At 37.6% G+C, this 22,279-nt stretch overlaps 1 protein-coding gene across 4 annotated transcripts in view; it reads right to left on the reverse strand.

Annotated features, from left to right (window-relative positions):
- Positions 1-758: 758 nt before the first annotated feature.
- The window catches only part of ABCA5 (ATP binding cassette subfamily A member 5), a 65,285-nt gene continuing 43,764 nt past the window's right edge, over positions 759-22,279 (reverse strand). For 3 of the 4 annotated variants that reach the window (XM_027080511.1, XM_027080509.1, XM_027080510.1), the window contains 16 exons: positions 20,965-21,135; positions 19,879-19,992; positions 19,356-19,490; positions 17,918-17,992; positions 17,049-17,140; positions 11,282-11,408; positions 10,859-10,976; positions 10,666-10,757; positions 9,723-9,898; positions 9,271-9,346; positions 8,585-8,679; positions 7,740-7,859; positions 6,493-6,642; positions 6,036-6,115; positions 4,694-4,749; positions 759-4,172 (listed from right to left, as the gene is read on the reverse strand). In XM_027080511.1, the coding sequence (XP_026936312.1) occupies positions 4,065-4,172; positions 4,694-4,749; positions 6,036-6,115; positions 6,493-6,642; positions 7,740-7,859; positions 8,585-8,679; positions 9,271-9,346; positions 9,723-9,898; positions 10,666-10,757; positions 10,859-10,976; positions 11,282-11,408; positions 17,049-17,140; positions 17,918-17,992; positions 19,356-19,490; positions 19,879-19,992; positions 20,965-21,135 (1,785 nt within the window). In that variant the 3' untranslated portion in view covers positions 759-4,064. Of the gene's footprint in view, positions 4,173-4,693; positions 4,750-6,035; positions 6,116-6,492; positions 6,643-7,739; positions 7,860-8,584; positions 8,680-9,270; positions 9,347-9,722; positions 9,899-10,665; positions 10,758-10,854; positions 10,977-11,281; positions 11,409-17,048; positions 17,141-17,917; positions 17,993-19,355; positions 19,491-19,878; positions 19,993-20,964; positions 21,136-22,279 lie in introns of those variants that run through there. The other variant, XM_027080512.1, reaches the window with a different exon arrangement.

The raw sequence follows: 22,279 nt of genomic DNA on the forward strand, positions 1-22,279 counted from the left end.
GTGACCCTGGGAAGGTCTGTGTGTAGACATGGGATGAATTGGGAGATTGGGATTGACATATATACACTACCATGTGTAAAACAGATAGCTAGTGGGAACCTGCTGTAGAGCACAGGGGGCTCAGCTTGGTGCTCTGTGATGACCTAGATGGGTGGGAAGCGGGGAGGGGGGAGAGAGGTCCCAGAGGGAGGGGATATATGTATACATATAGCTGATTCATATGGTTGTACAGCAGAAACTAACACAACATTGTAAAGCAATTATATTCCAATAAAAAATATTACTTTAAATTACTGATTTTTTTTGGAATTCTGTATTTATGCAAGTGTGGTAGCAAGCTTTCTAATCATGTAGTTTTGAGTATGCTATTTTTAAGGTGCTTAAAATTATTAATTTGCTTAATCTGATGAATTAGATTTGCAAGAGCTGCTTTAGGTACTTGAGAAAAATTGGTTCGTTAAATTTAAAATCTTACCTAAGTGTTAAGAGAATCAATTTATTCAAACATTCTAAGGAAAATGATAAATATGTATTAAATATTTGGGAATAATTTAATTTGTTAAATGTAATAAAATGTAAGTAAAAATGATTGCTTTATATTTTCACAAAATAGATTTGAGATAAAAAGATCTAAAGAATATCTAGTTTAAGATTAAAATATGAATATGAATTTAAACACAAGTAACTGTCAATGTTCCCCCTTGAACATTCTTGTAAAAACCCCACAGATACTAAAAATAAATTACTAACAATTCTAGTGCCAGGTTTTTTCTTCATTTTTAATATGAGACACTCATTATTCGTTCATCGACGCTAAATAACAAAGAATCCATTTCATACAAAATGAAGGGTTGTCTTAAGTTTTCAGTTCTTAAAGCTTATTACTAATAACATAATCATATTTATTTTTCTTAAATGGCAGCATAATTACTTACATATAACACATTATGAATGAAAAATAAGTAAACTTTTACCTTATAAGAATAGCTGATATAAAAATTATTCACCTGAGAATAGATTCTTTCATTTTATGTAACATGTTCTTTCAGGAAAGAAAATGAAAAATCAATGTTAGGAATATTAAAAATACATGAGGGGTAAGCATTTCTACTAAAAAAAATTAATGTGTATTTATGTTACATAAAAATACAGCATGATTTTTCCTCAAATTCAGAGCACATTTAGAAGAAAATGTTGTGTGACCAACAGAACAATAAAAGCATGACAACACTTACCCTAAATAGAATTGTGCCCCAATAAAATAGTGTTACTACCACTAGCAAAGCATCTGTCATATTATATTAAAGTACATAAGTATCTAACCTCTTTCTACTAGACTGTAAGATCTTACATGGCCAAAGTGGATAGTTATTGTTCTATCCAAAGAACCCATTGCTTGAAACTTGATCACTAAGATGCCTGTTGAATAAAATTACTCTAAAAACATTTTAATGATAAAAATATTGGTTTTAGATAGTTTGGGCCAATTTAAAGGAAAAAAAGGCTTTAAAGAAAACCCACGGCCTTTTACTGAGAACAAACTGGAAGAAAGATTAAGAGCTCACAAAGAGAAACGTAAAGGACGCTCATCATTGTGTTTTTCAGGCCTCATTCCTGACGCTGCAGACAGATGTTTGCATTATTAGTCACGAACCACAGTCGCTCTGTGAAGTCCGGGCGTTCACTTTTAAGATTTGATCGTGGGTGGAAAATATAAGGCAGGTGATGTGGCTTTTTCTAATTTTTCCTAATATATGTATTTATATTCATTTGTACTGGTAAAGAAAAAACGTTTTGAGATTATAATTTAAGACATTTTGAACTGTACACTGTCAATAAAGATAAATTTCATATTTGACCTGCTGTGTCCTTTTCTTCCCACCCCACTTACCCTTGTTTTCCTAAGTAGTAGTTAAATTATACTTCTGAATAGAAAAAATTCTCTTACTGTGAAAAAATGGGAACAGAACACTCCTACATTTTAATTTTAATTAAATTAAAATAATTTAATTCATGACCAAAATATATTCACTCTAAGTATGTAAAAACTTAAAAAAAAAGTCCTTTTTAAAAAAAATGCTTACAAGAGCACAATAATAGTGAAGTAACTGAATGAACTTAATAGATAGGAAACGTGATTATGATTGGTCAGCAGAGCTACAAAAACACCCCCCCCCCCCCCAAAAAAAAGAAACCCTGGGTATTTACATGAATATCAGACACTAAAAGATATCTCTTTACGGCACTGGTTAGCAATGACTTGCTTAGAAAATAACAATGTGCTATTTACTAATTTATCTACAAAGGTAAAGATTTTCTTTCCAAGGTTTCCTACTTGTCTTCATCGTGTAGTACTGTAGTGTAAAAGTTACAACTTTTACTAAAGATGGAAAAGCGAGATTCTCAGGTGAAGAACCAAAAGGTAGGTATCCTGAGGCAAGTGCCCTGATAATAAAAGATTAAACGCACTAGGCCACTGAATCCTACGAGGAGAGGTAACTTCGCTGCAGGCTGTGGAATCCGACCAGAGGCTGTGTAAAACAGCTCATTTAGATTAGTTAGAAGACAGACCTCTGAGATGGCACGTAACGTACCTGCACTGTTAGCAATGTGGCCAAAGCAACAGAGGAAGGTATCAGTCATGTACCTTGTACCGAGGCTGAGAAAGGTACACTATTGTACATCAGCTGCTAGAGCCTAAAAGCACAGCTGCCTTATTACACGGGACGGCGAAAACTTGAGTTTCACCTACGTTAGTTAATAGCTTCATCAAAGGGTTTGGATCTTTGGAGGAGCTCAGTGCCAAATCCTTCTGCTGTGGCTGCTGTGCTTTCAGACTCTTCACCCCTAATACATTTGTTTTCACAAAGTTAATAACTTTCACTCATCTGGTTGAAATATCATGTCCACTAGTAGGATTTATATTATATTATATCTATAGTCCACACGTGGGCTCTACAAGGAAATATTTCTAAGACTGTCTTAACCATAATCTTACTTCAACTCTGTCAGAGAGTGAAATTCTGGCTTCTTATTAAAGAGAATTATGTATAGTTTACTTATCCTTAATTTAAGGCCCAAAAGCTTATTTACATTCCACCACATTCCAAAGTGAATCTGAGATGAGTAACTAAATAAATCTACACGGTGATACAGTTAAAACTCTATAAGGGAGAGAGATATTCAAATAATACAGTTTATTTCTAGAGTAAAAGATACTGTGTCCTTTGGAAGGAAGATGACAAAAAAATTTCTATCTTCCACGAGGGGTGGAGGTATGGCTTAATTCTTGTAGCTTTATAGATGTCTGTCATTCTAGCCACAAGCAGTCAAAGAATCAGACTATCACATAATAAGATTCTACACATAGTCTTCCACAATAATGGAAACACCTCTGAATTTTACCGTAAGCAAAAGAACTGTGACGAGAGCACCGTACCTGAGTTACTTGCGTCTAAAATCACTAACAGAACGAGGTCTCCTTCCAGTTATTCTGGCTGATGATGCCACCCAGTGAATGTCACTTCCTGCAGACCTCTACGTGCACTGAGACTGTCCAGTGTTCAGGCTTTTAGGACGCCAACTTCCATTCAGTTTCTTTTAGAAATTAAAAAGGAGAAGCAAACTTTTGCTTTATGTCTCTGTTCTATGTGTTATTTATGTATTCGTTTTTTATTTAGATTGGGGTATTACATACTTATGTAACAAGATGGTATAAACTTAAAAGATAACTGTTCAAAATAAGATGATTTTATCACTATTTCTTCAAATCATAAAATCACAAGCACTGTTTCTGAAAAGTGAAAAAGTACATGTTCAACTTCACATACAGACTACAGTGCAGTATACTTCGGATACAAACGTGCAGTTTCAATGCATTATACACAAGTTTTATTTGAAGAAAAGCAAAACACACAACCAACAGCATTTCAATTAACGAAGTCAGGAAAATCCCACGTGCTTTCATGGTTCTCCAATTACCGTTCAAGCAATAAACGTTTAAACCGAAGTTAAAATAAAGTGAAAAAGAAAGAAATGCAGTAAGCAGACTGAGCAACACAAATTCAAAATACTACTCTGTCTTCCTGTGTTCTTTCCCACCAAAGTGTGCTGTTCGAAGTACCACAAGTGTTATCTTCTTCCTCTTGTTCTTTAGTGAGTTCTATAAAAACCTAAATGAAAATAAATTAATGAATACAATATGCTGCTGTGCAATTATCTTACAAAAATTTTAACTAAATCAGCAATAGCATAAGGCAATACCTAATTACATTAACAATTCAAGTATCAAGAGATATACTGCCATTAATATTATTTAAACAGAATAATCTCCACTAATCCCACAAAAAGATGAATGTTACTTTAGAGGATTAATAGATTATTTATTTTTTGATTAATATATTAAAGTAGCATCATAAAAATATTTATAAATATTTAAGCAATGTAATTTCAGATGTGCTAATATGAAATACCACCCATCATGACTCATTTTCTTCCAACTGAAGGAAAAATACTGAGCTATTCAAAATAAGCAGATGGAGAAGCTCAAGTTGTTATTTACAAAGTTTAGGAATATTCTATAGCGATTGGCCTCCGGCTCACAATCTCCTTCCCTGTCCAATATATACCTAAACAATTAGATACTGGACACTTTCTTCTACAGAAGAACTTTTAAAATTTAACTTTATAGTACCTGTTCCAATGTCGCTTGAGAAAAGCTGTATTCTTCAATGGCAAAAGTACGTTTAGCTGTTAAAATATAAAAATAATATTTCACTTATTAATATTTTCAAGTAATAAAATGGCAATAACTACTGAGTGGCTAACAATCTTGTTTTTGTTGTTGTTGTTTTTTTAATCTCTATAATCAACTCATTTCGATTTAAAGCTGCCAATACACGTCACTTTCCTCTATCTGCTTCCTTTCTCTCCCAGCCGCCCAGTTCTCTACGGCCCTAAGCACAACATATTTCACGGGACGGACTTGCCTTACTCTCCTTTTCCAAGCAGCCCCTCTTTCCCCTCCTTTCCTGTTCTCCCTCATTCCTCCTGTTTTCACGTTTCTTCCGCTCCTGCTCTGTCTCTCCCATCCCCCAGTCCCAGTACAGTCCACTCTGGACTTCTTACACTAGGTTCTGGATCTCATGGGTCATGTGTCCACACGCTTTTCTGTACTTACTTTAGGTCCGTTTGCATTCTGGCCCAATATCAAATTTCTGGTTTTCTATTCATTCCTTTAATTCTCCCTAATTACTTCAAATGTTCTCTTTAATCATAAAGAAAACAGTAGGAGGGACTTCCCTGGTGGTCCAGTGGCTAGGACTCTGCTCTCACTGTGGAGGGCACGGGTTCAATCCCTGGTCGGGGAACTAAGATCCCACAAGCCGCAAGGCGCAGCCAATAAACCAAAAAAAGTATATTTAATGAAGTAACACTTTTTTTTTTCTTTTAAAAAGAAAGCACCAGGAAGTTTCGTAGTTTGCAAATGCCGTAAAATAACCTGTACATGAATACGTGCCCCACCCAGGAGACTGCCTCTCTCTGCTGGTGAGGTATCTTTATCCCACCTAACATTTATTTTTTAAATGCCAAGATCCAATAAACTTCTTTAAGGTTTAGATTTAGGAATGCCTACCCTCTTGCACTATGAATTTTCCTCTCCCTTCTCTGCCTGCCACTGGTGTCTTGCTACCATTGCTACCTCTCTGGTCTAATACGAAGTAAGGATTCACGAAATTCAGTGCTCCCACTTCTGGACTGAACTGGTGAGGGCTAATTAGGATGAACTTTCTCAGAGATGCAACGTGAAAAACCGCGGTGATGTCCAGAGTGAAAGGTTTACGCTACAATACAGTTAATCTACAAAATCCCTAGCGTGTGAGTATTTACCTACAGCTTAGATTAAATTAGTAAAAGGTCATCTTCTTACTTACCACAGTTTCTACGGTAAACTTGAGTCCCAACTTCTAAACTTTTTAATAAAATTCTTTAATAATTCGAAAGCTACCTCACAAAGTTTTTCAAATATTACTTACCTTCTTCCAGCTTAGAAAAAGATTGTGAAAGGGATTGAACATCTTCCTTAGGAATTTTATAAGCCAAAATAGAAGAAAAACTGAAAGCAAAGATAAAATACAGGTAAATTCAAAATAACTACTATGCATTCTGAAGCTTTGAAAGTTCAAAATAAAACTCCAATAACTTATTTTGATACTTATTTAGACAAAAATTATTTGAAATCTTAAAATATTTCCATGCACAATAAAATAACTCTCTCATTACTCCTGGATAAGAACTTTAAAAACTTTAAATACTATTACATGTTGAAAGATCTAACATTAAAAATGAGTCAGCTTCATAAAACTCCATTCATCAAACTACATTAGTCCAATATTGGTTATACTACATTTTTTCATCAATCCTTAATACAATAACCAATTTTTATGATTATTGCTGTACAAAGAAATGTAACTAAATTTTTTAAATCTTTACCTTTCCTGACGGCTTGCATTTGGGAAAATATGCTGAATTTCTCTTTGAAGACGGTCTACTTCTAGGTTTTCTATCCAGTCCTTTAATTTGATTTCCAAAAAGTATCCTTTTCCAAATTTACTCTTTAGATGTTGGACTGTCCCAATACATCTGTAGTAATTTTTAAAAGGAAGTACAGATATAAGATAACCTGACAGTTTTGAAGATAATTTCTCACTTAAGAATGATTTAAATAAAATTCCCACATTAGAATACTTGTCAATTTATATAAAAGGTGAAAATATAAGAGATAATACAGAGTTTTCATATACCCCTCCCCCAACTTCAGTTTCCCTAATACTGTCATCTTGTATTACCGTGACACATTTGTCAAAATTGAGAAACCAACGCTGGTATATTATTACTGAGTTTACTGCCTTTACTTGGACTTCACCGGTTTCTCCACTAATGTCCTCCTTCTGCCCCAGAGTCCACCCAGGATCCCACTGTGCTGTGTGGCCACACCTCCGCAGTCTCCACTGCTCGGGGACACTTTCTTATTCTGTCCTTCTTGGTCTTGGTCATGACTTGGACAGTTTTGAGAACTGTTTTTGTAGGATGAACCTCAATTTGGGGTAGTCTGATGCTTTTCTCATGATTAGACTGGGGTGTGGGTTTTTGGAGCAAAGAACACAGAGCTGAAGTACTTTCTCATCACGTCCCAGGGGGCATGTGATGACCACGTGGCCCTGCCTGCTTAGGGTGGTATTTGTCCCATTTCTCTGCTGTAAAGTTACTACCCACCCCTTCCCATACTTTAGAATACAGACTGGCTTTAAGTCCAGGCGATACCTGGGAGATACTACACAACCTGGCATCTTTCTGTAAAGAGATGTGTCTCTACTCCCACATTTATTTACTTACTCCATCGCTTACCTATATGAGTGTGAACTCGTATGTTTATTTTATACGCTGGGTTACAATCCCATACAATGCCGACCAATTTTTAAAAATAGCAAATATCATGCCTGAAAATAACACTCTCAGTTGTTGAATAATTAAGCCAATTCCAAACGCAGAGGGGCTGGCCAAGTTTTGGAAGAAAGTAACATACTTCCAAGTGATTCTACAGAAAGCTGACAAAACAAGGGAGCATTTTTTAACATTTAAGCTAATGTGTATTATTATAAGTTTCTGAAATGACGGCGTTCCAAATCCAGACGCGTGCTCCGCCCTGCGCGCCTCCCCCCTCCGCGGCAAACAGCCACCTTAGCTGCCCAGACACCAGGATAGCCACTCGGTCACAGACAGCCTCCACCTCCTCCATGCAATGAGTGGCCAGGATAGCTGCCCGCGTTTTGTTCTTAAACGCAGCTCTAATTGCTCTCCTACAAAATATAAATAAAACGAAAAGAAGGGAAGGTGGCACCTGAAAAGTTCATGAAAATACCTGAGTTTTAAAAATCCAACTATTTGGTTAATTTAAATTTATCAAATATCATTGCTATAATTAGTATATTCTGCCCAACTGTGATTCTTCTATCCCAACTCATTTTACCTTATTTTTGAAAGCTTGTCAAATGGAAAGAAAGTTCACGATTTCAAGCGTTTCTATGGGTTCAAAGTATGCTAACCAACCGATTACAGAAACCGATGGCTTTTCACGTTATAACAAAAATAGCCACAGAGTCATAGGGAAAACTTAACATGCGTCTGAACCAAACCTCACATTTTATAGACATGGAAACCTAGGCTCAAAGAGTTGCTCAAACAATGATGAGTGCCTAGAAAGAGAGTTCCAATGGACATTTAGGACAATACTGTTATGAGATGTTTACTTACATATGTTACTTTATACAGGAAAAAAAGCCTTTAAAAAACTATTCAGACAACAGTACTCTCATTTTTGTCCTGGCACACATAATATACTGTTAACAGCTGATGAAAAATATGATCAGGTTTAAAAAGTTTAAGGGGATCTCGAGAAATTTTTAATTACGATTTCTCCTTTTGTGCAGGATTTTTAATCGATACATGTATGTGACTAACACAAAACCACCCGTGATGATGCTACAGCACAATGGGTCTCAAGCGTCCCTGACGTCATACTTACCACATGTGCTGTTTGGCTTTAGGGTCCATACCTGTGGATGGCTCGTCTAGCAGAGTAACGGGAGGGTTCCCCAGCATACTCAGAGCAAAACACAGCTGGACGGAAAGAAAACGGAGCGCGGGGAGGCTATAAGAAACTCTATCAGGTGGACCTAGAGTCTGTCATACAGAGTGAAGTAAGTCAGAAAGAGAAAAACAAATACCGTATGCTAACACATATATATGGAATCTAAAAAAAAAAAAATGTTCTGAAGAACATAGGGGCAGGACAGGAATAAAGATGCAGACGTAGAGAATGGACTTGAGGACAAGGGGAGGGGGAAGGGTAAGCTGGGACAAAGTGAGAGAGTGGCATGGACATATATACACTACCAAATGTAAAATAGATAGCTAGTGGGAAGCAGCTGTATATAGCACAGGGAGATCAGCTCGGTGCTTTGTGACCACCTAGAGGGGTGGGATAGGGAGGGTAGGAAGGAGACGCAAGATGGAGGGGATATGGGGATATATATATACGAATAGCTGATTCACTTTGTTATACAGCCGCAACTAACACAACAATGTAAAGCAATTATACTCCAATATAGATGTTAAAAAAAAATAGAGTGTGAAAGAAGAAAAGAAAGAAAAAAAAGAAACTCTACCAGGCACCAGACTGTACACACGCTTGTCGTTTAATAAAAGTACCTTTCGCTTGATTCCTGCAGGTAGTTTCTTTACCGTTTTCTGGAGATGTTCTTTTAGATCAAGTGCATTTGTTATTCTGCAAAATACACAATACAAAATGAGTGTACCATGATGCACATAAATACAAATATAAAGTGATCACTGACACTGTTTTTTTCCTAGAACAATTACTCTGTTGAAGCTCACTTTAAATAAATTAATATCTTGATTAAAAGGTTCACTTTAAAATAGGTTTCATGACATTTATAGGTACATTCATTCTGTATTTATAAATAAAAACGTTTCCTTTTCATTTTCATGGCTGTCATAATTTGGTAAAGAATATATGAAAAATTAACGATCTTCTTCTATGAAAATTATGATCCACGGAAATGCCTGTTATGAAATTTTAAAGCCGTGGCATGTGAACCTTTCTCCAGGTAACAAAAGGGCTCTAAAGACAATTATTTTACCGAATTATGACCTCTTTCATGTCACTGGCACTCATTCCTTTCACAGCTCCATAAATTTCAAAATGTTCCTGTAATGTAATCTCTGGCCACAGTGGGTTTATCTGAGGACAGTAGCCCATACACTTTACGGAATCATCATCTCCAGCTGGGTCTGAAGAATAGTCTCTTAGAAATACCTGCAGAAATATAAACCAAGTGTAATGACTATTTTTGATTAACTTACATCGTAAAGGAAGTGGCAAGTGGGTTAATTCAAACTCCTTCCAAACTCCTGACTTCCTAAAGTCAGGGTCACAGCAGGTCAGATTCTCACCCTTTTCTGATGAAGAAACGACACACATGGCTGCGTCAGAGATGAGTGACATGGCTAGAAAAGGTGGCCAGGGATGCAGGGCTGGGTGGGAAGGCAAGGCCCGTTTTAACCAGGAGGATCAGGGGGCCCCACGGAAAGGTGTTTTCTGAGCCAAGGGAACATGTGAATTTGCTCATCTGGTTTTCTGTGGCGTAAGGAATAGCCAACATAAGGAAAACCTAAGGTAAAAGGAGAAGAGTGAAGTGTGCCTGGCATCTTCCAGCAAAGAGTGAGCCAGCGTGGCTGGTGTGATCGAAGGCTAGCTGACGGCAAGGTCAAGGTTAACTCCTCTATTTCCTGAAGTTAATACAACGGGCTTCTATGAAGTCAGTGGACAAATCACCCATGCTTGTAATCAGCATAAAAGCAGAAATACTGTACATGTGTGTGTTCTGCATGTGTGCATGCCAATTTGACTATGTACATTATTCTCACAGATAACCAAAAAGATCATAATTTGATCAAGCTATCCTAAAAAATTAATATTAAAAACATGAAATTTGAGCATAAAAATCCCATTTGTCACTAAGAAATTTATTTTAATTAAAAATATAAATCATATTCAATATATCCCACACCATTATACCATACCTGGCCTGAAGTTGGTTCTATATCACCAACCACAATATTAATAATCGTACTTTTGCCTGCACCATTTGGACCCAGTAGTCCCAAGATCTCTCCTAAAGGAATTAAAAGAAAAATTGTCATATGTAAATCAAACTAAAGAATGAAAATTACTCTTCCAGAAAAGTTATTCAAGAAAAAATAATTAAATACCAGCCTTTTTTCACACAGAAGGAGACATATTTATTTGCCACTTTCTTTATTTTTCTTGTAGGAAGAAAATCTTTCTTGTCTTCATATTCTTTATGCAAATTGTTGACCATAATGGCTGGCTTCTAATAAGGGAAATAGGATTTGAAAAAGAGTTATAACTGAGATATCCATCATTCAATGACAGGCAGTACACAGCTCATGGCCGTGTCGTAAGAACTATATTTGCTAATAAGGGGTACTGCCTAGATAACTATCCATCTATGACGGGAATAATGGCTTGTTCAAAAGAAAGTGGACAAACATATTTTTTCAAAGACAAACTTCCTGGCAATCGGTTCATATAAGGGGACAATTTTCGAGGCTAACCCTGTGCAGAGGGGCTGCTCACTGCTCACCGCACGCGGCTCAGCAAGAGAGACTGAGTTACCTCCTCGTGGCGCTGGCAGCTCAGCAATTCTTTGACCTTCACCCTTTCAGCTCTGACATCTTCATCTTCATCCTCATTGTTTGGTGGTTCTGGAAACTTCTTACTTTTGGACTTTGTTGTAAGGGTCCTGAAAGTATAAATAGATTTTCAAATAATTAAAATGGTAAGAAATTGAAGCACTACATAGAGAAAAGACTGAAAAAAATATAGCAACATGAGATCTGTTGTCAGAGATCAGTTATCTCTTAAAGGTAGAAATTACAGAGCTATTTTTCACTCACTGACATCATTTGGATGATATTATCTAAATTCATTCATTTATTCAACAATTATTTATAACCAGTATGTGTCAAGCACTAGTTCACAGAAAGATAAAAAAGATTTAAAAAAAACCAACACAGACCCTGCTCTCAAAGAATTTACATCTTGGGTGTACATGAGATGACCCAGGCAGCGTGGACAGAGAGGCTGAAGTCAGCATCCGTAGCAACACCATAAAGGTGGGCAGAGGAAAGAGCGCTTCCAAAGGAAATTCTGAAGTACTATTAAGAGAGGTAAAGAGGCAAATAGAAGTTGACATTATGGGAAAAAAAAAAAAAACAAAGAAAGAGGAGAAAAGTTTAAGGGAAGAAGTCAGTCACATTTAAGGCTGTAGATCAGTTAAAGAGGGTGAGCCTACTTTACCAGACAGAGAGGAGCCATTAGTTTACCTTACCACAAACAGGAGCAGCCAAGAGGTGAGGGCAGGAGCCAGATGGCAGGAGTTAGGGAGTGAATGGGACACGAGAAAGGAGGTGACAAACTGGAGGTGGAAGCTTTCTGGCTATAAAAGGAAAGAGACTGTCTTTTCTCCATTGTATATTCTTGCCTCCTTTATCAAAGATAAGGTGACCATATGTACGTGGGTTTATCTCTGGGCTTTCTATCCTGTTCCATTGATCTATATTTCTGTTTTTGTGCCAGTACCATACTGTCTTGATTACTGTAGCTTTGTAGTATAGTCTGAAGTCTGGGAGACTGATTCCTCCAGCTCTGTTTTTCTTTCTCAAGATTGCTTTGGCTATTCGGGGTCTTTTGTGTGTCCATACAAATTGTGAAATTTTTTGTTCTAGCTCTGTGAAAGATGCCAGTGGTAGTTTGATAGGGATTGCACTGAATCTGTAGATTGCTTTGGGTAGTATAGTCATTTTCACAATGTTGATTCTTCCAACCCAAGAACATGGTATATCTCTCCATCTGTCTGTATCATCTTTAATTTCTTTCATCAGTGTCTTATAATTTTCTGCATACAGGTCTTTTGTCTCCTTAGGTAGGTTTATGCCTAGGTACTTTATTCTTTTTGTTGCAGTGGTAAACGGGAGTGTTTTCTTAATTTCATTTTCAGATTTTTCATCATTAGTGTATAGGAATGCAAGAGATTTCTGTGCGTTAATTTTGCATCCTGCTACTTTACCAAATTCATTGATTAGCTCTAGTAGTTTTCTGGTAGCATCTTTAGGATTCTCTATGTATAGTATCAAGTCATCTGCAAACAGTGACAGCTTAACTCCTTCTTTTCTGATTTGGATTCCTTTTATTTCTTTTTCTTCTCTGATTGCTGTGGCTAAAACTTCCAAAACTATGTTGAATAATAGTGGTGAAAGTGGGCAGCCTTGTCTGGTTCCTGATCTTAGTGGAAACGGTTTCAGTTTTTCACCATTGAGGACAATGTTGGCTATGGGTTTGTCATATATGGCCTTTATCATGTTGAGGTAAGTTCCCTCTATGCCTACTTTCTGGAGGGTTTTTATCATAAATGGGTGTTGAATTTTGTCAAAAGGTTTCTCTGTATCTATTGAGATGATCATATGGTTTTTCTCCTTCAATTTGTTAATATGGTGTATCACATTGATTGATTTGCATATATTGAAGAATCCTTGCATTCCTGGGATAAACCCCACTTGATCATGCTGTATGATCCTTTTAATGTGCTGTCAGATTCTGTTTGCTAGTATTTTGTTGAGGATTTTGCATCTATGTTCATCAGTGATATTGGCCTGTAGTTTTCTTTTTTTGTGACATCTTTGTCTGGTTTTGGTATCAGGGTGATGGTGGCCTCGTAGAATGAGTTTGGGAGTGTTCTGCCCATATACAATGGAGAAAAGACAGCCTCTTCAATAAGTGGTGCTGGGAAAACTGGACAGCTACATATAAAAAAATGAAATTAGAACACTCCCTAACATCATACACAAAAATAAACTCAAAATGGATTAAAGACCTAAATGTAAGGCCAGACACTATCAAAGTCTTAGAGGAAAATATAGGCAGAACACTCCATGACATAAATCACAGCAAGATCCTTTTTGACCCACCTCCTAGAGAAAGGGAAATAAAACCAAAAATAAACAAATGGGACCTAATGAAACTTCAAAGCATTTGCACAGCAAAGGAAACCATAAACAAGACGAAAAGACAACCCTCAGAATGGGAGAAATTATTTGCAAATGAAGCAACTGACAAAGGATTAATCTCCAAAATTTACAAGCAGCTCATGCAGCTCAATATCAAAAAAACAAACAACCCAATCCAAAAATGGGCAGAAGACCTAAACAGACATTTCTCCAAAAAAGATATACAGATTGCCAACAAACACATAAAAGAATGCTCAACATCATTAATCATCAGAGAAATGTGCAAATCAAAACTACAATGCGATATCATCTCACACCGGTCAGAATGGCCATCATCAAAAAATCTGCAAACAACAAATGTGGAGAGGGTGTGGAGAAAAGGGAACCCTCATACACTGTTGGTGGGAATGTAAATTCATACAGCCACTATGGAGAACAGTATGGAGGTTCCTTAAAAAACTACAAATAGAACTACCATATGACCCAGCAATCCCACTACTGGGCATATACCCTGAGAAAACCATAATTCAAAAAGAGTCATGTACCACAATGTTCACTGTAGCTCTATTTACAATAGCCAGGACATGGAAGCAACATAAGTGTCCATCGACAGATGAATGGATAAAGAAGATGTGGCATGTATATACAATGGAATATTACTCAGCCATAAAAAGAAACAAAATTGAGTTATTTGTAGAGAGGTGGATGGATCTAGAGTCTGTCATACAGAGTGAAGTAAGTCAGAAGAGAAAAACAAATACCGTATGCTAACACATATATATGGAATCTTAAAAAAAAAAAAATGTCATGAAGAACCTAGGGGCAAGACTGGAATAAAGATGCAGACCTACTAGAGAATGGACTTGAGGACATGGGGAGGGGGAAGGGTAAGCTGGGACGAAGTGAGAGAGTGGCACAGACATATACACACTACCAAATGTAAAACAGATAGCTAGTGGGAAGCAGTCACATAGCACAGGGAGATCAGCTCAGTGCTTTGTGACCAGTTAGAAGGGTGGGATAGGGAGGGTGGGAGGGAGGGAGATGCAAGAGGGAAGAGATATGGGGATATATGTATAGGTATAACTGATTCACTTTGTTATACAGCAGAAACTAACACACCACTGTAAAGCAATTATACTCCAATAAAAACGCTAAAAAAATAAAAAATATACATATGATCAAAAAGAAAAAAGGAAAGAGAGGGGATAAGAGCTAGAGAGGGACTCAGGTTTCAATGCGATTGATGAGTACTTTGTTTTATATGGGAGGAAGGCGACCCCCTCCCAAAGGGAAATATACCCTAATAAGATCCAAAAGGGAAAGACACAGAAAGAGAGAGCTGACTGAGCAACATCCTTAAGCAGACAGAACACAGGAAGACTTGGATAACAAGGGGGACACCTTCCTCTGGGGCTGGGAAAAAGCAAAAGTGCCGAAAGACGTGGACAAGTGTGTACACATTTTATAATTTATAATCAGGTGCTTCTGTTTCCTGAGACAGATGGCACGATCACCCACTGAGAAGTAAGAAGTGAGGTGAGCTGAGGTGACTCTGAGAATCTGAGGGATACAGAGAAGGCCTGCGAGAACTATGGAAAAGAAAAACATAGGAGGGGACTTCCCTGGTGGCGCAGTGGTTAAGAATCCGCCTGCCAATGCAGGGAACATGGGTTTGAGCCTTGGCCCGGGAAGATCCCACATGCCGCGGAGCAACTAAGCCCGTGAGCCACAATTACTGAGCCTGCACTCTAGAGCCCGTGTGCCACAACTACTGCAGCCCGTGTGCCTAGAGCCCATGCTCCGCAACAAAGAGAAGCCACTGCAATGAGAAGCCCGCGCACCACAACAAAGAGTAGCCCCTGCTCGCCACACTAGGGAAAACCCACACACAGCAACGAAGACCCAACTCAGCCAAAAAATAAATAAGTAAATAAAAAAAAAAAAAGAAAAAGATAGGAAGCTGCTGAGTAGGTAAAGGCGTAGGGCTGCCAAACAGCGTTAAAACAGAGCTGAGTTTCTACGGGATGAGTGTGTAGCATCATCAATGGCTCTGATGCAAACAGAGGGTGAAGGGGAACAGAGACAAAAGTCACTGGCTTGGAGAAAATCAGAAACTGAGGGGTCACGATGTTGGAAGGGTTACCTGTGTGGATGCTGAAATCTCCCCCAAAACGAGAGCAGGAATAAAGGCAAAGACACAGAAGGAGAGCCAGACACTCTGCCTCAATGGATGAGGGGCGGGTCCAGTGGCTAGTGAATAACCACTATACGTTTTCCAATACTTGCCAGTTTTCTCCAGAATGTGAATATTCAGCAAATAAACAAATACGTGAGAAATATAAAAAAGAAATTCAGAACCAATTTGGTGCCAATGGCCATATTTCAAGAAATAACTCTTCTACAAATTTAAAACATCCTTTGAAAAAAAATGCACAGACTTGGAGAAAATATTTTAAAATATATCTGATAAGAGATTGTAACCAGAATATATTAAAAAAACCTCAAAATTCAATAATATAAAGACAACCCAATTTTTTAAATGGGCAAAGGATTCAGGCTGACATGTCTCCGAAGTAGATACAAAAATGAACAATAAGCACATGAAAAGACACTCCACATCATGAATCATCAGGGAAGTGCAAATAAAAACCACAATGAGACACTAATGTGCACCCACGAGAACAGCTAACATCAAAACGACAATAACACGTATGGGCAACAACGTGAAGAAAACAGAACCCTCATCCGTTCCTAGGAGTAAAATGGTGCAGTCACTGTGGAAAACAGTCTGGCAGTTCTTGAAGAGGTTAAACATAAAGCTACCACAATGACCCATCAATTCCACTCCTAGGTATCCTCCCCAGAGAAATGAAAAGATACGTCCACACAAATACTTGCACCCAAATGTGCATCGTAGCATGACTCACGGTAGCCAAAAAGTGGCAACAGCTCAAATGCCAACCAACCGATGAATAGATCAAGTGTGGTATATCCTTACAATGTAATATTACTCAGCAAAAACAAACAAAAAGGTAATGAGGTACTGCTACATGCTACAACGTGGATGAACTTCCAGAACGTTATGCCCCAGTAAAAGAAGCCAGACGAGAAAAGACCCCACCTTGCATAATTCCATTTAAAGGAATGTGTAAGATACGCAGATCTATGGAGACAGAAGGTAGGTCAGTGGTTACACAGGGCTGGGGGCCAGCTGAGCGGGGGAAGGACGTGCCCAGCAGACACAAGGTTTCTTTTTGGGGGTGATGGAAACGACCTGCAATCAGATTATGGTGATGGCTGCACAACTCTGTCAATACAGTAAAAAAGAAAAATTAGAATTTTAAAAAATTAAACCTGAAATTTAAAAAACTGACCTGAAAAAGGGATCCTTCCTTAATGATCTGCCTCCATATTTTTTCTCGTAGTACTGTAAGAGGAAAATCCACAGCACACACTGCAGGTAAGGCTAAAAGGAAAACAGGTTACAGCTCGTGACTGAATTATTTTGGTTTTTTTTTTTTCCCCGTGTACCAACAGAACCAAAACCACATACATCAGGTTCCTTTCCATCACTGAAAAACTTCATCACAATTTTTTTTTGCATGTCATACAATGAGTTAAGAATAAATGTTAATGGATGGACATATATACACTACCAAATGTAAAATAGATAGCTAGTGGGAAGCAGCCGCATGGCACAGGGAGATCAGCTCAGTGCTTTGTGACCACCTAGAGGGGTGGGATAGGGAGGGAGGGAGGGAGACGCAAGAGGGAGGAGGAGATATGGGGATATACGTGTACATATAGCTGATTCATTCTGTTATACAGCAGACACTAACTTGACATTGTAAAGCAATTATACTCCAATAAAGATGTTAAAAAAAAAAGAAAAAATGTTAATACAAACCAAGGTTGATTTTTAGTAAAATGACCCTTCACATACTTTTCTACCTCTGTAAAGTTCATCTGTTGTCAGCTTCATAAATTATAATTTTAAAAAAGCTTTGTTTTTGCTTCTATGGAAGCCAGAATTATCATTAAATAGAATTAACGACGTGAAAAAAACAAGTACATTAAAGTGGATGTATTCAGTAAGTGAAATGCATATTAGCTAGCATTAACTAACACACTTGACTTCTTATGCACCTTCATTTTTATGCAATGGAATAAAAACTAAAAAGAGAGTTAAAACCATATGACCAAACCACTCATAAGGTAACATGCTAACACAGCTATTTCTTACCGATATAACAGCCACCAAAAGACGATCCCATGGGTTGTAGGTGTCCTCTTTTTTCTGCATATTCTTCCAAGAAATCTAAGACAAAACGTTTTGAAAATTTATATGTGGTTGTGATACTGTGATATAATGAAATGTGGTGTTTGACCACAGTTCCTGGCACAGAACTTCTAAAACCCTTGGAATTTCCTGAGTGACAGAGGGGACAGGAGTGTCTCTCATTGTATAAAACAAGCCCCTCTCAACCTCAGCTGAGTCTATGCTAATGAGGGGACTCTCAGAGGAGGATGGAGGCTGACTGACAGAGGACCAGCCAGACTAGAGGGCTGGAACTTCCGGCCCCAGGTGCCACCACCAGGGAGGGGAGAAGAGCGTGGAGACTGATTAGTTCATCCTGCCCAGGTCATGGGACCTCCACAAAGCCTCTAACATGCTGGGAGGACGACTCTCTCCGAACTGCACAGGGACAGGAGCTTTGCCCTTGGGACCTTTCTGGGCCCTGCCAGCCAATTCTAGAGCAAAGTACTGACCCCCTGCAAGGGGTCCAAGTCAGACAGAACGTGGGTGGCCTGGGGACCCACGACCCGTGACTGGAATCTGAAGCGGGGGGCTGCCTGCGGGACTGAGCCCTGAACCCGTGGGGTCTGTGCTAACTCTGGTCAGTGTCAGAACTGCTGAATGTCAGGGAAAACCCACACGTTTGGTGTCAGAAGCGCTGTGCGCAGAGGAACCAATTTTCTTTTAGCTGCGATGTGTAGAAACGTTCAATTAAAACGAAAAACATGTATTTAACAGCAAACACGTCTTCTTTATAAATTAGCTACCTGTTAATATTTATAGCCATGTTTTGTAGTTAGATTAAAATCTTCCTCACCCCAAAATATGCCTATCAGAGCAGGTATAAATTATAAACTTAAGCCAAAAAAAGGGAAGGGAGAGAGGTAAGGAGGTGTGTCAGTAGAATTAATCAGCAATCGTCCTAAATTAATTCATCACTTAATTTTTTTTCTAACCACAGAAATTGTTTTCAATTAACCAGGCTTAATAAAATTAATTTGTTCCTCTATTTTTTTCTTGAAAAAAAATCGCTCCTCATCCCTGTACAGTACAGTACACTTGAAAAACTCCCCCCAAACTCCCCAGTCCAACACATATGGACTGCAGTCAGATCATACTTCTAATTTATGTACATTGTTTTGGGCATGAAAGACCATGTAATGAACACAGTCCTTCTCCTTTGAGAATCTGCAGTTTAGAAACATGCTTGAAACGATTCCGCAGTAATTTTACATTTACTGCTACATTAATAATATTTAAATCAAGTACTAGCAGTCAACATTTTTTTTTTTTTTACTACTTCAGTACAAGAGCTAAGATCCCAAAGATGAGGCAGTAATTATTTACCCTTTTTAAAAAATACTAGAACACCTAACAGACCTACCTTTATGAAACAAATCAGGCAACCTAGGAGCGGATAGATTGGAACGGCTATGCACAAAGCATAATGAAGAATAACTGCAACTGTATATCCCATAAAATAAGTTATTTCGGTGACTGCAATGCAAACCAATGCTGTCTAAAGAAAAAGATGAGAAAACAAGTGAAAAGGTGTTTAGCAATTTCAAACAAACTTACTGGGTGCCTCAGCATTAACTATGTCTTTAATCTTCTAATAAAACCTGGAACCCCAGCAGATACTGAGCCAGAAAGTGTCAGAGCGCTAATACCAGTTTTTTGTAGCTGGCATCCTTGTCATGCTAGCTGTTAAATGCAACAAAATATCATCTTCATGGAGTGGACGGGGCTGAAGATGAATATACACACTGACAGACGCTGCTAGCTAGCTAAGCTCTGCACCTAGAAAAGACACAGTAACCCTTTCAGGACACCCGTGAGAGGAGTTCATGACTTTCAAGTAACGCGCTAGGAAGAGCTGAGACAAAATAATATAAAATGTGACTTACCACAGAATTGATAAATGACCAAAATTCCTTGGTATTTACAATGTTTTTAAAAGTGAAAGAAGTAATATAGGTAAACAGGATAACGGATGGAACATAACCAACAAGGCAAAAAACCTGGAAGACAGAAATGGGTATTTTTATTTAAAAATATGAGTAGCTAACCGTACATATGATGTAAAATACCAGTCACACTACATCGTTAGGGAATAATTACTCTTCAAGTTTTATTGCTCAGCAAATTGCTCCAAAAAAACGGAAACTGTAGTTCCTGGAGGAGTTTCTCCTAAGTCAATAAAGCTCATGTTTTTAACTGCTAACACAATCTTGAATAAGCCATTTAAACTAAATACTATTTGTAGCTCTTTTTTTATGCCAAGTAAAATACTGTCTCTTACCACGTTATTATGAAAAGCAAGCATAGCTGGTTACGGCTTTATCATCTCCATCAACTATTAGCTTCCTTTTACCGTACAGCATTTAATGCACTTTGTAAATTTTTAAGAAAGACGTTTATTAAGTTATAAGGTGGAAATTAATCTGTAAGGTCAGGATGGCCTCTGGCAAAGCTCCTAAGCGGACTTTCAGCAACCCCAACCTACCAAGCTCTGTTTTCGCTTTTTTCTAATATAATTCATAGGAAAGGATCTAGTGTCAGTCATTGACATACGAATATGAATATGAATACAAATCACACTCTTCCTTAGTATTTGAAGCCATACTTTAAATTATGGAATAAAAGAGCTTCTTCTCTGTGAAATTATTTTTGGGCACAGAGACAAGAAGACGTTTAAAGGAAGGACTGTTTAAGTATTCCTGATTACATACAAGTAGGCAGTGTACGTGAAAGACCACCTCAGTTTCAAGGAATTAGTTCATAATGGTAAAGTTATTGTTTTTAAAAATCACTCAGGGCAATATAAACTGCATTGATGATAGGTATCGTACACAAAAATTAAACAGATGTCGGTTCTGTTTTCTGGAACGTCACCATTACTCAATCAGACAATTATCACATTTATAAAGATCTAGCTTTTTAAAATAACATTTTATTTATAAATAGCACGAATACAACTGATGTTAACTTACCACAGAAAGGAACTTGACAGCATAAAGATATAATCCATGATGAAATGAAAATAAACTGCCTAACATCAAAGTAAGAACCACAGTGAATAAGGGGACGTCAACAAGAGCCTGTCCAATCCAGTATGCAGAAGGCAGAAGACCCGAAAGTTTAAGTTGAGTGTAAGCTTTGATCTAAAAAAAGAAAAAGGCAAAAACTGATTGTCATTTTAAACATCTTGCAAACGAAAAACTCTAGCAAATGATTGTAGAACTTTTAATTTTACATCAACAAAAAAGGTCACATTCTGTCTACAGGTAATAAAAGCCCTCCTACAGCTAAATAGAAATTCTATCTAGCCTGTAATCTGGCTCATTGTTTCTGAGGTGTAAACATTTCAACAAAATTTTTCAGCATCAGGATACAGCAGTGCTGCTAAGAAACACAAAACTAAAATAAAGTAAAAGGTGTCATGGGGGTTATAGCTGTGCAAACAGTAAGCGGCCAAAACATAACTGCTTTGGAAATTCTGTGGAAATAGAGAGAAAAACAGGTTTCTCACTTTTAAATGTTGACCTTTCATGAAAACACTAATAAATGGCCAAGTACCTGCTGATTTACACAGGGCTTTCAGCTTAAGTACTTGTGATGCATTGGAAAGCCTTTTACACACTCCTGTGTATAAACAAATGTTAGCTGTTTCTTATCACCACAAGGGAATAGCATTTGCAAGTGTACAAACAGTAAACTTAAATGATCATTGTTTTCCTAACCCTCTCGTTATTTAATTTGAAATTTTAAGAATCTTTCATAAATCCAAACACCTAACAATCTTATTCAGTTGATTTTTGTCATCTATGAAACATCTGTTCATAATAATTAAATGTGTTATAAGAAAGAGCTAGCCATAGAGGAGGTAAGAGAAGAGTGGGCTGTAAATATTAGTTAAGACAAAGAAGAGAAATGATTTAAAAAATGGACAACTTTCGTGTTCAATGAATTAGAAGAGGGAAAATATAAATTTCAATATAAGTATAAAAACATAGACCACGTCAAACGTGATGATTTTGGATAATCCATGCTTTTGTCATTCACACATTGCTGGTAGGAATGCAAGATGGCTCATCCACCCTGAAAAGCAGCTCAACAATTTCTTGTAAAACTAAACATGCGACACAGCAAGTATACTCTCGGGCATTTATCCCGGAGAAATGAAAACTTACATTCACACAAAAAGCTAGAGCAAACGTCCATAGGATCTTAATTCATAATAGTTAAAACTGGAAACAATCCAGATCCACACCACGGAATACCACCCAGCACGTGACAGGTCCTCAA

The sequence above is a fragment of the Aethalodelphis obliquidens genome, unplaced genomic scaffold (assembly GCF_003676395.1).
Source record: "Aethalodelphis obliquidens isolate GAN/ISIS:26980383/991018 unplaced genomic scaffold, ASM367639v1 scaffold44, whole genome shotgun sequence".
In the NCBI taxonomy this organism is placed as follows: domain Eukaryota; kingdom Metazoa; phylum Chordata; class Mammalia; order Artiodactyla; family Delphinidae; genus Aethalodelphis; species Aethalodelphis obliquidens.